At 53.4% G+C, this 13,769-nt stretch overlaps 2 protein-coding genes across 6 annotated transcripts; one reads left to right on the top strand and one right to left on the bottom strand.

Moving 5' to 3' along the window:
* Positions 1 to 477: 477 nt before the first annotated feature.
* On the bottom strand, positions 478 to 8,625 carry ART1 (ADP-ribosyltransferase 1). 2 transcript variants are annotated; one of them, XM_038568790.1, is made up of 5 exons: positions 8,498 to 8,625; positions 4,570 to 4,707; positions 3,511 to 4,291; positions 2,432 to 2,473; positions 478 to 895 (listed from the first exon to the last, which is right to left on the bottom strand). In XM_038568790.1, the coding sequence occupies exons 2-5, from the start codon at positions 4,630 to 4,632 to the stop codon at positions 816 to 818; spliced, it is 966 nt and encodes a 321-aa protein (XP_038424718.1). In that variant the 5' UTR covers positions 4,633 to 4,707; positions 8,498 to 8,625; the 3' UTR covers positions 478 to 815. The 2 variants fall into 2 exon arrangements, with proteins under 2 accessions (XP_038424718.1, XP_038424719.1); XM_038568791.1 differs by having other exon boundaries at positions 4,570 to 4,687; positions 8,498 to 8,618.
* ART5 (ADP-ribosyltransferase 5) lies at positions 484 to 13,726 on the top strand. 4 transcript variants are annotated; one of them, XM_038568785.1, is made up of 6 exons: positions 484 to 3,305; positions 10,234 to 10,390; positions 10,668 to 10,785; positions 11,726 to 12,455; positions 13,214 to 13,246; positions 13,331 to 13,726. In XM_038568785.1, exons 1-6 carry the CDS (start codon positions 3,260 to 3,262, stop codon positions 13,432 to 13,434), a joined length of 1,188 nt encoding a protein of 395 aa, XP_038424713.1. In that variant the 5' UTR covers positions 484 to 3,259; the 3' UTR covers positions 13,435 to 13,726. The 4 variants fall into 4 exon arrangements, with proteins under 4 accessions (XP_038424713.1, XP_038424712.1, XP_038424715.1 ...); XM_038568784.1 differs by having other exon boundaries at positions 13,328 to 13,726; XM_038568787.1 differs by lacking the exon at positions 10,234 to 10,390 and having other exon boundaries at positions 10,573 to 10,785; positions 13,328 to 13,726.
* Positions 13,727 to 13,769: the final 43 nt, after the last annotated feature.

The raw sequence follows: 13,769 nt of genomic DNA, 5'->3' as shown, positions 1-13,769 counted from the left end.
AGAACAGGGCAGGGATTATGTCTTTGCTGACAAGAAATCAGCTGAGACCCTGGCTGAGGACCTGATGCTCTCTTTGCTGTCATTCGTCCTCTCTACCCTGTGGAGCTGGAGCCAGTCCACATCATTCCCACACACCGACATTCAGAGAGCTTCAAAGAGTCCTCAGTGGGGGCGTGCAGAGATGAGCCGTTCACAGAGTATTTGTTCCTTTCTGACTTTCTGTATTTCTGACTTTCACATGTTTTCTGGCGCTGCCTCTGTGCTTTAGACCCATTCCCTGCCCTCAAGAGCTCACAGTCTGACATGGAAGACTTACATGGGCACCTGGTGTAGAGAACCCCCCTCCCCGAGACCTATGGGAGCAAAGAGGCAGGGCCCCTTGCCCAGCCAGGAGGGAGAGGTCAGAGTGGGCTTCCTAGAAGACTGAACAGGAACTTTCCAGGGGCACGTGTGAGGCATTTGAGTAACACAAGCAAATACCATGGCCAAGGGCTTTCCTCCCCAGGCCCTCCCCAAACTAGTTTAATCTTCAGTCTCCAAGTGAGTTGTTGCCTGCCCTAGAGACCCCTGCCTCTATTCAGTGTCTCACTCTCAGAGTTTTGGGTAAGGCTCAGTCCCCGAAGTCCTTTATTTCTTCATTAGCAAACCTGGCAGCTGCCAGAGGAAGTCCCAGTGTTCCCTGCAGAGGGAGTTACCATGGATCCTGGCTGTCCTTAAAGCACACAGGAGGCTGGCATCACCGTGTTCGACGATCAAGGCAGCGTGTTGGGAAGGCAGAGCTGTTCAGTGTTGGATGGATCGTGGGAGGCTGGTCTCTATGGAAAGGTTCCCCCGGCAAGAAACCAGAGCGGCAGTAGGAGGGACCAGACTGCAGAAGGGGGGCCTTGACCCATGGCTGCAGGAAAAACAGAGCCAGAGAGAGAGGTTTCGGGCTAAAATCCGGTACACAAAGGAACAGGATGAAGAGGAATGAGCAGAGTGAGCTGCAAACACTGACAAACAATGGGAGCCAGAGATGAGGAGCAAGAATTCAGGGAGGAGGGCAGGCAGATGAAAGAGCCCCCTGTTCGCCTTCCAGAGGTTACTAGGAGGGTCTGTGCCCCTGCCTCCGCTGACACAAAGGAGGCATTGCAGGGTGGGGTGAACAATGAGAGGAGGTGTGAGTGGGCTCTAGTGATGCTCATCGTTGCCCCTCTGCCCAACCCCTGATTGCTGGTTGTCCAGGGGTAGGGGTGGATCCTAAACGTGTCCAGTGCTTGAAATTACATTACCAGAACTCAGGCTGGTTGGAGGCTGGAGATCTGGATTCTGACACTGGCTCTGCCACTGACTCATTCTGTCACCTTAGGCAAGTCACTTCTGTCTCTGGGTCTCCCTTTCCTGTATAATGAGGATAATACTCCCTGTTCTTCCCCCTTCCAATAGTTTATTGTACAATGAGAACAAAACAAGATGGTGTCTGGGGAGTGGTGGGGACCAGGTGGTGTGGTGGTTCAGAATTTGGCTGTTTGGACCCTACCCCTTACTAGCTGTGTGTGTAGGGTGGTTGCTTTATCTCTCTGGGTCTTGGTTCCCTCATCTGTAGAATAGGGGTGATGACAGTACCCACACTCCTGGATCATGGTGAGGATTCATGGCATCATGTGCCTGGAACTCTGAGTGGTACTATGTCATGGAGAATGGTGGGAACTAAGTGGAGCCCAGGGTGCCTGCCTGCCCACTGTTCACAGAGCCCTGGGGCAAGGAGGAGGGGCCTAAGGGGGAGGAGTGGAGAAAGCCATTATTCCCTGAGAATGGCCCTATTCCAGTTGGTTCCCCTGGAAAAGCCTGTCCCCACCTGGAGAAGTGTGGCCCAGAAAGGCCCAGATAAGTAGGATATTCAAGGAAAGAAAAGAGTCACAGCTGAAAGGCACCTGGGGCTCATCTAGTCTAATATGCTTATTATACAGATAGGAAAACTGAGGCCAGAGAGGGATTGACTTGGTCACAGAGAGAGTTGGTAGAGTCTAGATGAGAGCGCAGGTCTCCAGCACCCAAGGCCTGACCTTGACCTTGGAAGGTGGTCTAAGGAGCCCTGAGGGCAGTAATAGAGACAGTGGGTTCTGCAGCTGAAAAAGACCCAGGGAGGACTGTGGGAGTGACCCTTCCCTCTGTCCCCCCAGGATACCCTGGATCTCTCTAGGGCCTGATTAGTGGCCTCCTGTGAGGGAGGGGGCAGCCCCAGACTGGCAGGCAGGTGTGTCAGCTTGCTGACCACTGCCCCATACACACACATATGTCCTATAGGGGTTCTGCTTCAGACGATTTACTTGTTTTGATGAAAAGGGGGTTGTTTTCCTTTCAAGGGGAACATGCATCCAGGAGAGGAGTCCAACCCAAGGGCAGCCTACTTATCCTTCAGCTGAGCCCCACATAGACTTGCAGCTCTTACCTGAGTTATCCAGACGGCAGGGCCTAGACTTACACTGCTTGTCTGTAGGGAAGAAACAGAAAAGAATCAAAGGGTCAGTAGCTCTCAGGACAGGAAGGAGCCCCAGAACCCTGTGGTCCATCCCCGGCTTACTCTAGGACAAGCTGGTACATTTTCTCCTAACTCTGCTTCCTTATGGTAGGACCTCCCTTACCTGCATTTGACTTGACCCATGAGCTGCAGAGCTAGAAGGGAGCCAGCCCTCTCCCTCTCCTATGCCTTGTCACAGCCAAGGAGGCACTAGTTGATGTACTTTGCATGTCTTCTCGCCTTCTGCCAATTCCTGCGCACTCATGATGCTGTCCAAGTGGGAATGGAAGCCACACTGGACCATCTCCCATTTTAGATGCAGTCCACAGTTCCAGCCAACAACCTGCCTCTAATTGTGCAAAATGGACCTCGCAAGCCCCTGGGAGTCACTCAGCCAGGACCAGCGGGCCACAGCCCTTTCAGAGATTAAGAACCTGGGCCTGTCTTCAGGATTCCACCTCTGGCCGGTCCTGGGGGATAGACAGGAAGAGTATCTGAAGCCTGTGACTGCCTGAAGTGGAACTTTGGGGCACAACACCCAACTGCTGTCTTCCCACCCCCCTGACACCCCCAGTCAGTATACACGGCAGCACAGGATTTCCATTCAGCCAGATACACGTGTTCCTCTTGGAAACTGAGTTTGGGGCTCTTACTCGTACCTGGCAACAATGGTCTGGATGTCAGTGCTGTGGCCATAAATTAGTTGCCTTCTAACTTCCAGCTGGGAGAAAAGCCTGACCAATTCTGTTTGGCCCTCAAATGGCCACCTGCTTCAGTCAGGAAACCCTCTTCGGCCTCCCGGCAGGTAAGTGGCCAGCCCTGGCTTAGGGACCTCCAAGGACAAGGGTCCTGCTACCTCAGAAGATTGTCTCCTCTTAGATGCAAAGGGTAGAGGGGCAGAGGATAGGACTGGGTCCCCCTCACTGTTCATCTGTTTGTCGAATTTGTATATGGACCTGCTGGAAATGCGGGGAAGCCTGTCTTCTGCGTGGGGCACACTCCATGCTCACCTTTAATGTATTCACAGTTGTACGTGCTGCGCTTGCCCAGGGCCCGGAGGTAGATGCGGGTGGGGCCCTGGGCTGGTCTACTGGCATTGATCACCTGGAAGGTCTCGAAGGGGGGGATCAGCACCTCCTCCTCCCCGGGGAAGAAGGAATAGCCCTTGATAGGTGCCCCAAGGCAAGTCCAGATGCCGAAGAAGGTATCCTCCCCAAACTGCTGGGCTGCGACGTTCTGCAGGGATGCAGATGCAAACCCCCCCAGCCTTACGGTGGCCCCGGGTCCGGCTGGCCGGAAGCGCAGGCCATGCACCCCTCGGAACACCTGGTGGCACTGGGGTGAACGCTGGCCCCTGCCCAGCAGCTGTAGGGCCTCCGTCAGCAGGAAATGGAGTGTCTTGAAGGAGAAGTGGTTGAGGTAGTGGGCTCTGGAGCGGCCCGCCTCGCGCACGGCCGCGTTGAACTCCTTGTGCAGGGGGCTGTGGGCTGTGTAGGCCAGGAGGGCCACCCCGTGCTCGTCGCGGAAGCCGGGGGGCCGTGCGGGCAGCCGGGTGGGCCTCGGGCCCCACTCCGGGCCCCAGGCCTGGCGGTGCCGCCACTGGCTGCTTGCCAGCGCCCAGCTGTCGGCGTACACCTTGTTGGCCTGGAACTCCGTTTGGTTGAGGTCGGGGAGAGCGGCCGTCATGGCTGCCGCGCAGCCAGCGTACTGGTCATCGAAGGAGGCTGGGGCCATGTCCAGGGGCATTTCCTGAGCGAACAGGTCTCGACGGGTGATGGGGTGGCCCTGGGCCTGAGGGAGACGGGGCAGTCAGGACTGAGGGATTGAGCCTCGGGAGAGTGGGAGCCTGTCATCAAATTTGTCCAACTAGATGAGGACCCCGAGGGTCCCAGACACACCTGGCGGGGGAGGGGATCGGGACCACTAGTGGGTCTGGGGCTGGCCCCTCTGCTGGGCGAGCGGCAGTGGAGACAGTCGCCCTCTACTCCCACGGCTCCTCCTCCCAGTGTTCAGAAGAAGCCAACAAAGCAGCTCCCTGCTGGCGTGGGCACGGTGGAGGGTGACCATACCTGAAGGGCTTCCATGAGGCCCACAGACACAAGCAGCAGAGACATCAGGGGAGGAGTCTGCATGTTGGAGGTAGCCCTGGACAAGTCACTGTCTCTCTGTGGGTCTCAGTTTCTTCATCTAGAAAATGGGAATGTTACCTGTACAATTTAAAACATTAATTAGGGATCCCTGGGTGGCGCAGCGGTTTAGCGCCTGCCTTTGGCCCAGGGCGCGATCCTGGAGACCCAGGATCAAATCCCACGTTGGGCTCCCGGTGCATGGAGCCTGCTTCTCCCTCTGCCTATGTCTCTGCCTCTCTCTCTCTCTCTCTCTCTCTGTGACTATCATAAATAAATTTAAAAAATTAAAAATAAATAAATAAAACATTAATTGACACCTGGTCTGTGCCACTCCCAGTGCCTGGCACAGAGTCACAGCATAAAAATGAAGGCTCACGGCACCTGGGTGGCTCAGTCGGTCGTACATCTGCTTTTGGCTCAGGTCATGATCCCAGAGTCCTGGGATTGAGCCCTGCGTCAGGCTCCCTGCTCAGCAGGGAGTCTGCTACTTCTCCCTGTCCCCCTGCCTCCTCCTCCGCGCTCATGCTCTCTCTCTCTCTCTCTCTCTCACAAATAAATAATCCTTAAAAAAGAAAGAAAGAAGGAAAGAAAGAAATGAATGCTCGGGAGAGGACCTTTCTTGCCAGAAGGATCTTGGGAGACTTCCTGGAGGAGGTGTTATCTGAATAGGATCTTTCAGGATGAATAGGAAAATAAGGCTTCGATTAGTGGAGATTGGGAGAGGAGTGGGATTTGGGGTGGGAAAGAGCCTACCTAGAACAGCAGAAATAAGAGGAGCAAATGTATTGGATGTAAAAAGTGAAAGACCTTGTGTCCAGCATGGCAGAGCTTGCAGTGTGGGAATGTTGGAAAGACTGGGGCCAGTCTTGAAAGGTCTCGACTGTCATGGTGAGAGGTTTGGGCTTCACCCAATGGGGGATGTGAGGCTGGAACAGATCCAGGACTGGCCAGCTGGTGGGGCCATGGCAGTTCTCCAGGGACAGGATCCAGCCATCCTCTCCTCCCGAAGTCCTGCTGAGAACTGAGCCCTCCTCTCCTAAGCCCTCAACTGTGTCCAGGACAGTGATAGTATAGACTCCCAGGTGGTGAGGGAGAGGGCCTGGGAGATAGGGGAGGATGGGGTAGGGAGTGATGCTCCAAGAAGGCGGAGTCCCAGCTTTGGGTCAGGATTGGAACAGATGGTTTTTAAATCAGCACTGCTTCTTATTTTTTTCTGTTTCTTTTATTACCAAGTAATGCATATGCTTATAGTGGAAAAAAAAATGAATCATAGAGTCCAAGTCCCTGTCTTCTTTCTCCCTCCGAGCCCTCCCTCTCTCATACTTGTGCTGCTATTACCATAATAATAGTATCCTGTAGGACCATTTTAGGTGCACGTGCAAATAATTTAATATGTAAATATGCATGCACCCAGATTTTTTTCCTAATTTTTTTACATAAAAAAAAAGATTTTATTTATTCATGAAACACACACACAGAGAGAGGCAGAGACCCAGGCAGAGGGAGAAGCAGGCTTCCTGCTGGGAGCCTGATATGGGACTCGATCCCCAGACCCTGGGATCATGACCTGAGCCAAAGGCAGATGCTCAATCACTGAGCCACCCACGTGCCCATTTTTTGACATTTTTAATATTACACATAATACTTCACTGAACATCCTGGTATAGAAATCTTTGTCTATTTGTGTGCATATTTTTATAGGAAAGATATCCAGAAGTTATATGATGTTTAAAGGCTATAATTATTGTTTATTTGGCACTGCCAAACTGCCACCCAGGGGCACTGGTTTGCCCTTCCACAATAGTGAATGAGAGGGCCCTTTCCTCTACATCTTTGCCAGTGCTGGCTATCATGGTCTGTTTTTAACTTTCACTTACCTGGTGGGCACAGATGGTATCTATTTTTTAATTCACATCTCTGCTCACTAATAAGATCAACCTTAACTTTAATCTTTACCATTTTAAAGTTTTAATTTTCTACAGGTAAATACATTTTCATTGTTCAAAATGTAAATAGTCCGAAAGGCATGCAGTGAAACACCTTTCTCTCTCTATGTCCTTTCCTTGTCTCCCCAGAGGCAACTAACATTCCCATTTTCTGTGTATCCTTCTAAAGATACCCTATGCACATATAAGCAGAATCACAGGTATTTCCAATTTCCTTTCACAAATGGCAAAACAGCGGTTCTTTATCTTCGGAAATCTGATGAAAGCTGAAGCCTCTCCTCAGAAAATGGATATATGCACTTTCACACCGTGTTATAGGAGTTTCAGGTGCTTGTGTCTCTGCCCCCAGTCGTTCTCAGGCTAAGTGTCCCTGCTCCATAATCCCCTCTGGTTCTTTTCTTTTTTTCAATTTTTAAAAATATATATATGAGGGAAGAGATGAGAACACATCTAGAAAGGGAAAAAAAAAACACAACAAAACACAACTTTCCTCCGTGGCCTCAGGACAGAGCCTCCTCAAGTTGGCATTGGAGGTGCTCTGTGACCTAGCCCTCCATGATCTTTGCAGCCCTGTGCCCTCCCCCCTGCCCCACGCTTGGCTTCTTCAAGACAGAACAAAGCTCCCAGGTGAGGCATCACTGCTTCCTTCCCTGTGGCTCTGCACGCATTGCCATCTGCTGGGGATGCCCTCATCCTACTACCCACTTTTCAAGACTGAGCTCAGGGGTCACCTTCTCCAGGGAGCCGTCCAACTTCTCTGTGGTCTTACATCACCCAGTGCTTTCCTCTGTCACTGTCCTCATCATACTGTGTTGCCCTTCTGTGTCTATCTCCTGTCCTGGCTTGTGAGTTCCTTCAGGGCTGGGACACAGAATGGGTCACTTTGAACAAAAGATAGCCCCCAAAAAACACAGAGCTGAGCCCCAGCCAGGCACAAATGAGGCCTCCTGGAATGTTTGCTGAGAGTCTGAGAGACTTTCTGGGTACAGCTGACAGTGTAGGCCACTGCAGAGCAAGTTGATGGATGACTTTGGTGAGCAGCGTTGAGGGGGAATAGGGTGGGACCTGAGCGATGAGGACATTACGGGAGGTGAGGAGATGGAGGCACTGGGCAGCCACTTCTATCCTACCTGCCCTCTGTTTTTTTCCTCATCCTGTCGGGACACCTGTCAGTTTCTCCTCATCCAGACCCTCACTGAACATTCCCTTCTGGGGTTTTGACTCCAGGAACCCCCAAATTTCCCAATGCCCCCAAGCCTCCCAGATATCCTAAATATCTCCATCAAAGATGCTATGGTCTGTATGTTGGTGTCCACCCAAAATTCATATGTTGAAATCCTAATGCCTGCTCTGATGGCTTCAGAAGGTGGGGCCTTTAGGACATAATTAGTTCATGAGGGCAGAGCCCTCGTGAATGAGATTACTGTTCTTATAAAAGAGACCCCACAAAATTCCCTAGCCCCTGCCCCCACGTGAGGACATTGTGAAAAGGTATTGGCTATGAGCCAGAAAGAGGGCCTTCACCCAACCATGCTGGCACCCCAACCTCAGACTTTCAGCCTCCAGAACTATGATAAATAAATGTCTGTTGTTTATAAGTTATTCAGTCTGTGGTGGTTTATAGCAGCCTGAACAGACTAAGATAAAAGTTTCCCTGAAACTGTTCCTATCGACTCCTAGAATTCCACCAATACTCCAGATTTCAGGTGCCTGGGTGGCCTTCAGCTCAGATCATGATCCTGGGGTGTCAGGCTCCCTGCTCAGCAGGGAGTCTGCTTCTCCCTCTACCCCTCCCTCTGCTCAGGCTCTCTCTCTTTCTCAAATGAATAAATAAAATCTTTCTTAAAAAAATACCCCAAAATTCCCCTTTAAAAAAGTCTTTCCCTGCCCTGTACCCAGGAGGAGGGTGGTGTGCCCCTTACCTAGGTTTTCTCCAGGGAAGCTGGTGTTGGTCTCCAGTGATGACCACCAGGGGAGGGGGAAGGCAGGTTTCTCCTTTATACTGTCAGTTCTCCCACCCCTTGTATCCACACAGCTGCTCAGAAATGTGACACTCCCCCATCTATTTCTGGATGTCTCCTGAAGGCTTGGGAACGCTAGCCTCTGCCCAGTCTGCCCTGGGCCCGTGTACCTCCCATAAAAAAGGGAAGCCCAGAAGCCAGAGAGAAAGTGGGCTGAGACATCGAGGATCCAGGCTAGAACAACTGCCTCCCCACTGGGTCTGGTCCTTTGTGCAGCAGCCCTGTCCTCAGTATCTTTGCACTTTGTGTTTGTCTTATGTGAGCATGGAGACTCTCCTAACGTGCAAGGAGAAAATTCCAGATTAAGGAGGCTGGGTCTGGCCAGCACTGATTTGCTATGTGATCTTGGAGGACTTTCTGCCTCGCTCAAGGCCCCTGCTCAATGACTAAATGTGACTCCATCTCCTGGGGCCTTTCTTGGATTTCCGCATTTCGGTTGGGAGAAGCACTTCCATGTGGGGAGAGGACAAACCCTGATCCCGGTAGACTTGTTTCAGCAGGCCTAGCTGTCCCAGACAGTATCTTCTGTTCCAGCAACTGCGAGTGCTCAGGGTCCTCCATGGAGACAGGCAGTCAGGATAAATAGGCAAGATTTGGTTTTTCACAGTAATGGGGAACAGTAGAGAAACTGATGTTTCTAACCTAGGTGAACTTCGGGATGGTCCATCTCACTGGAGGGGGACAAGAGTACTTGTCTAGAAGCTGTGTGTCTGCCTGACAAACGCTCTGGTTTTTTGGGAAGACACTTTTCCCACCTGCCTTGCTGCATTTCTCCAAGCCCAGACACACAGTTTGTCTTTTTTGGTATATAGGAAGGATTTTTGGAGAAAGGATTTTAGAAGAAGGAAATTCTTCATTTGACTGGCAACCTGCGGGAATGGGGCGGTGCAGATGGGGCTAAACGAATGAGCCAGATCAGGATGGAGGCCCTGAGGAAAGTCTAGCCTTCTACGCCCACCTCAGCCCCAGCAAGCAGCAAGAAGCATCTCTTTTTGGGACCCCCCAAATCCCTGACCATTTTGGGAATAACCCTCAGGCTCAGGCTGCCAGAAAGCTGTCCCCAGAGCTGCTTACTGATTTCTCAGCTGGCCCCTTCTCCCATTACCTCTGATTAGCATCCAAAACTCAGAGCCAGGTTATTTATAGACAGGCCCGCAGCAGGGGAGGGGAAAGGCTAGTGTTTATAAACATGGGGTCACCTGGGTCTAAGAGATCCAGAGAGAGAGGGTCTGGGGAGGGAGCGGGGCTGGCCCCTGAGGATGTGAGACAGCTCTGCATCTGGTCCAGCCCTACAGAAGGGAAGGGGACGGGTGGGTGCCGCCCAGATGCTGGACCACACGTGCCCCATGAGTGGGCCTTATGCAAATTTCATGCAAATCGGCGAGTGCCCCAGCGGAGAGTTCTTGGTGGGGGGGACCCTCGTGGGCCTCCCCGGCCTAGTGGTCTGAGAGCTGGGGCACGGCCAGGTCGGGGCCGCTAGAGGGAGAGGCCGAGCGTCACGAGTCCCTCCTCTAAGCCTGGTCCCGCTCCGAGCCACAGCGGATTCTGCAGAGAGGTGGCAGTAGGGCAGGGGAGGTGCGCCCCTCGGCCCCTTCCCGCGCCGCTCGCGTTCCCCTACCCCGTGTCCGTTGTTGCAGAAGAGAGGTGTCGGGTTACCGCCGCGGGGGCTATAGTTAGCCGCGGGACTTTGTGGATCGGCTGCACTCCCGGGACAGCGCAGCGCCCGCCGAGACTTAGCCCCCCGCCGCCCGTGCCCTCAGTGCTCCTTCCCGCTGTCACCCCAGCAACTTCCAGGTGGGTCCCTGGCTCCCGCCCCCTCCCCTCTCCGGGCCGAGCCAAGCTAGTGCTCCACCTTTACCATCGCAAGACGGTCCCGGAGCAGAAGGCGCAGCATGGGGGCTAGTGGGAAACCTGGGGAGCCGAGCCTTGGGGTTGGGGGGTTACGATAAAATCTAAAACCCCGCCCACTCCCTTAGGCCCGCCCTTGGCCCCGCCCACACCTGCTTGGGCCGCGTCCCGGACTGGGACCCTTCACACCCCAGAGGAAGGGACCCTGATCTCTGTCCCCCAGCCCATCGCCGCTGGTGCCCTCTTCATCTGGACCTCGCCCTCCTGAGTCTCCCCCAGGAATGATGCTGGCGGCTCTGCTGATGGCTCTTAGCTACCTCGGCTTCCATGCCCTCTGGCAGGTAACTGGGAGAACCTTCTGCCACAAAGGGAACAGGTCAGGTGCAGACCCAAAAGAGGTGGACTGGGGGGCTGACTCCTCAAAAATTTCTCCCAGGGACCCTCTTCTAGGATACCAGTCCTCTTAATCCTCTTCTTCTCTCCCCTGCAGGGAGCCCCAAGTTCCCATTCTCTCTCCCAGAACCTCTGCCTCCATCCACTGGTCCCCTTAGGGTCCTCCTTCCTTCATATTGTTCCTCCTCACTCCCTGTCTGCCACCACAGGCTCAGCCCAGGGAAACCGGCTCTGGCTACCTGTGTGCTGCCCTCCTGCAGGCCCTCCCAGACCAGAGCTTGACCTCCTCCACAGCCCCACCCCATGCTTGGGAGTATGGGCTGCGAAAGCAGGAGAGAGGACTCAGGAGTCTCAGAGCTGACACTGTCTGGGTGTGGTGGCATGAAGGGGCAAGTGAACCTAAGGATGGAGACCTGGTCAGGTCACTGGACGTTGGCTGTAGATTTGTGTATCACCTGCATACTGAGTCTTAGAGCCAGAACAGTGTTTGGAAGTCAGCTAACCCCACTTCCTACCAGGTGTAGGAACTCTCTAAGGACAAAATGACCCCTTCACGTTGTACATGCTGCCCTCGCAATATTCCTGTGAGGTTGGAAGTATCCTCAGTTTATACATGGAGAACCTCAAGCTCAGAAAAGTTAAGAGACTTGCCTGAGATCCCATAGCTAGTAGGTGGAGAAGTCATGATTTGAATCCACGGCTGTCTGACTCCGGCAGCTGTGCTATTTAAGCTCTTGAGCTCTTGCCAAATGACATACACTGGATATTTGGTCATGGAAACGAGATACTGTGTTTCTGGATTGATCTGCCACCAGTCCGGTGTTCTCTGTCCAGTGCTCTGAACTTCTGCCCTTTCCTATGTGGCTCCTCTCTTTCCTACATCCATAGGCCCAGGCTGTTCCCATCCTGCCCCTGGGCCTGGCTCCAGACACTTTCGATGATGCTTATGTGGGCTGCACAGAGGAGATGGAAGAGAAAGCAGGCCCTCTGCTGAAGGAGGAGATGGCCCGCCATGCCCTGCTGCGAGAGTCCTGGGAGGCAGCCCGGGGGGCCTGGGAGCACAAGCGCCAAGGGCTCACCCTGCCCCCTGGCTTCAAAGCCCAGCATGGAATCGCCATCATGGTCTATACCAACTCATCTAACACTTTGTACTGGGAGCTGAACCAGGCTGTGCGGACAGGTGGTGGCTCCCGGGAGTCCTACATGAGGCACTTTCCCTTCAAGGCTCTGCATTTCTACCTCACCCGGGCCCTGCAGCTGCTGCAGGGCAGTGGAGGCTGCAGCCGGGGACCTGGGGAGGTGGTGTTCCGAGGTGTGGGCACTCTTCACTTTGAACCCAAGAGGCTTGGGGACTCTGTCCGCTTGGGCCAGTTTGCTTCCAGCTCCCTGGATGAGGCAGTGGCCCGCAGATTTGGCAACGCCACCTTCTTCTCTCTAAGGACTTGCTTTGGGGCCCCTATCCAGGCCTTGTCTGTCTTTCCTGAGGAGCGCGAGGTGCTGATCCCTCCACATGAAGTCTTCTTGGTCACCAGGTTCTCCCAGGATGGAGCCCGGAGCCTGGTGACCCTCTGGAGCTATAATCAGACCTGCAGTCACTTTAACTGCGCCTATCTGGGTGGTGAGCCATGCATGAGGGAAGCAGGACCAGCAGGGTGGGAGAGACCAGGAGACCCACGTGGTCAGTGGGGAAGTTGGGATGACTGTTCTCTATGACTTGGGTTCTCAACTCTTAGGAGGCCTTTTTTTTTTTTTTTTTTTTAAGATTTTATTTATTTATTGAAAGAAAGAGAGCATGAGCTAGGGGAAGGAGAAGGAGAAGCAGACTCTCCGCGCTGAGCAGGGAGCCTTATGTGGGCCTCGATCCCAGGACCATGAGATCATGACCGGAGCCAAAGACAGACGCTTAACCGTCTGAAACACCCAGGAGCCCCTCGTAGAAGGTCTTATAAGTGTTTTCTGGCTCTATGAACACCCTCAGGTGATTCTGTTAATGTTCTCAAAAGGTTCTATCTGCTGAACAGTCTAATTGACCAAAAGAACCTGGTTAAGAAGGTTGAAAAGCAGAGGAAAGTAATAGGGGAGCTGCTTCAGGTCTCAGGAGGCCTTGGACTAAGTGGGCTTGACACAACATATATACACCATACCCAAGTGCTGAGGCAGGGACAGGCTGCAGGAGCCGCTGGGGCTGGGGTGGGAGTAGGGATGGATAGGGAATCTGCGGGAGATTTCCCAGGGGAGAGAGAAGAAGGAAAGTTAGAGCTAGAAGGGAAAGCTGGATTGAGAAGGGGAATGGCCCACGCCAGGGCCTGGAGGGAAGGGAAGCTTGGAGTGTGAGGAGCTATCTACCCCAAGGCCTCACCGTGCTGTCTGTTGCAGGGGAGAAGAGGCGGAGGTGTGTGTCTGTACCAAGTGAGTATCTTCCTGCCCCTTCCTCACCTGCTTCAACTCCCCCTGGCTCAGCTGACCCTTCACCTTCTTTTTTCTCTCCAGCAGGAGGGCACCCGGACTCCACCTCCAAGAAGGACTTCTCTCTGCTTTCCTGGAAGACCCTGCTCTTGGCCCCCGGGGGCTTCCAGCTCTCAGGAGCTGGGCCATGAAAGCCCAGTGTCTGTCACTTAGGAGTCCTAGGAACTCGTGACCTTCATATGAAGAAGAAGGCCTAGAACGGCCTCAAAGTGGGAACGTGGTTTCGGACCCAGCCCTAGCAGCCATTTCCCCAGGGATGGGGACCTACCCAGTCATCTCTCTATCCAATCAGGATATGGGGGGATCTGAGGCCATGGCAGGGTGGAGGGAGTTCTGCTATGTGGTAGGGACTCCCTGGGACAAGCAAGGGTGGTACTATGATGGCCACTCAATTAAACAGTATTGCAGTGTGGTGACATCAAATTTCATTGGTTTGATTGGTTTATTCCATGAGACTAGACCATTT

Source organism: Canis lupus, chromosome 21, assembly GCF_011100685.1.
Source record: "Canis lupus familiaris isolate Mischka breed German Shepherd chromosome 21, alternate assembly UU_Cfam_GSD_1.0, whole genome shotgun sequence".
Classification (NCBI taxonomy): domain Eukaryota; kingdom Metazoa; phylum Chordata; class Mammalia; order Carnivora; family Canidae; genus Canis; species Canis lupus.
This window is presented reverse-complemented; position numbering and strand designations above follow the sequence as displayed.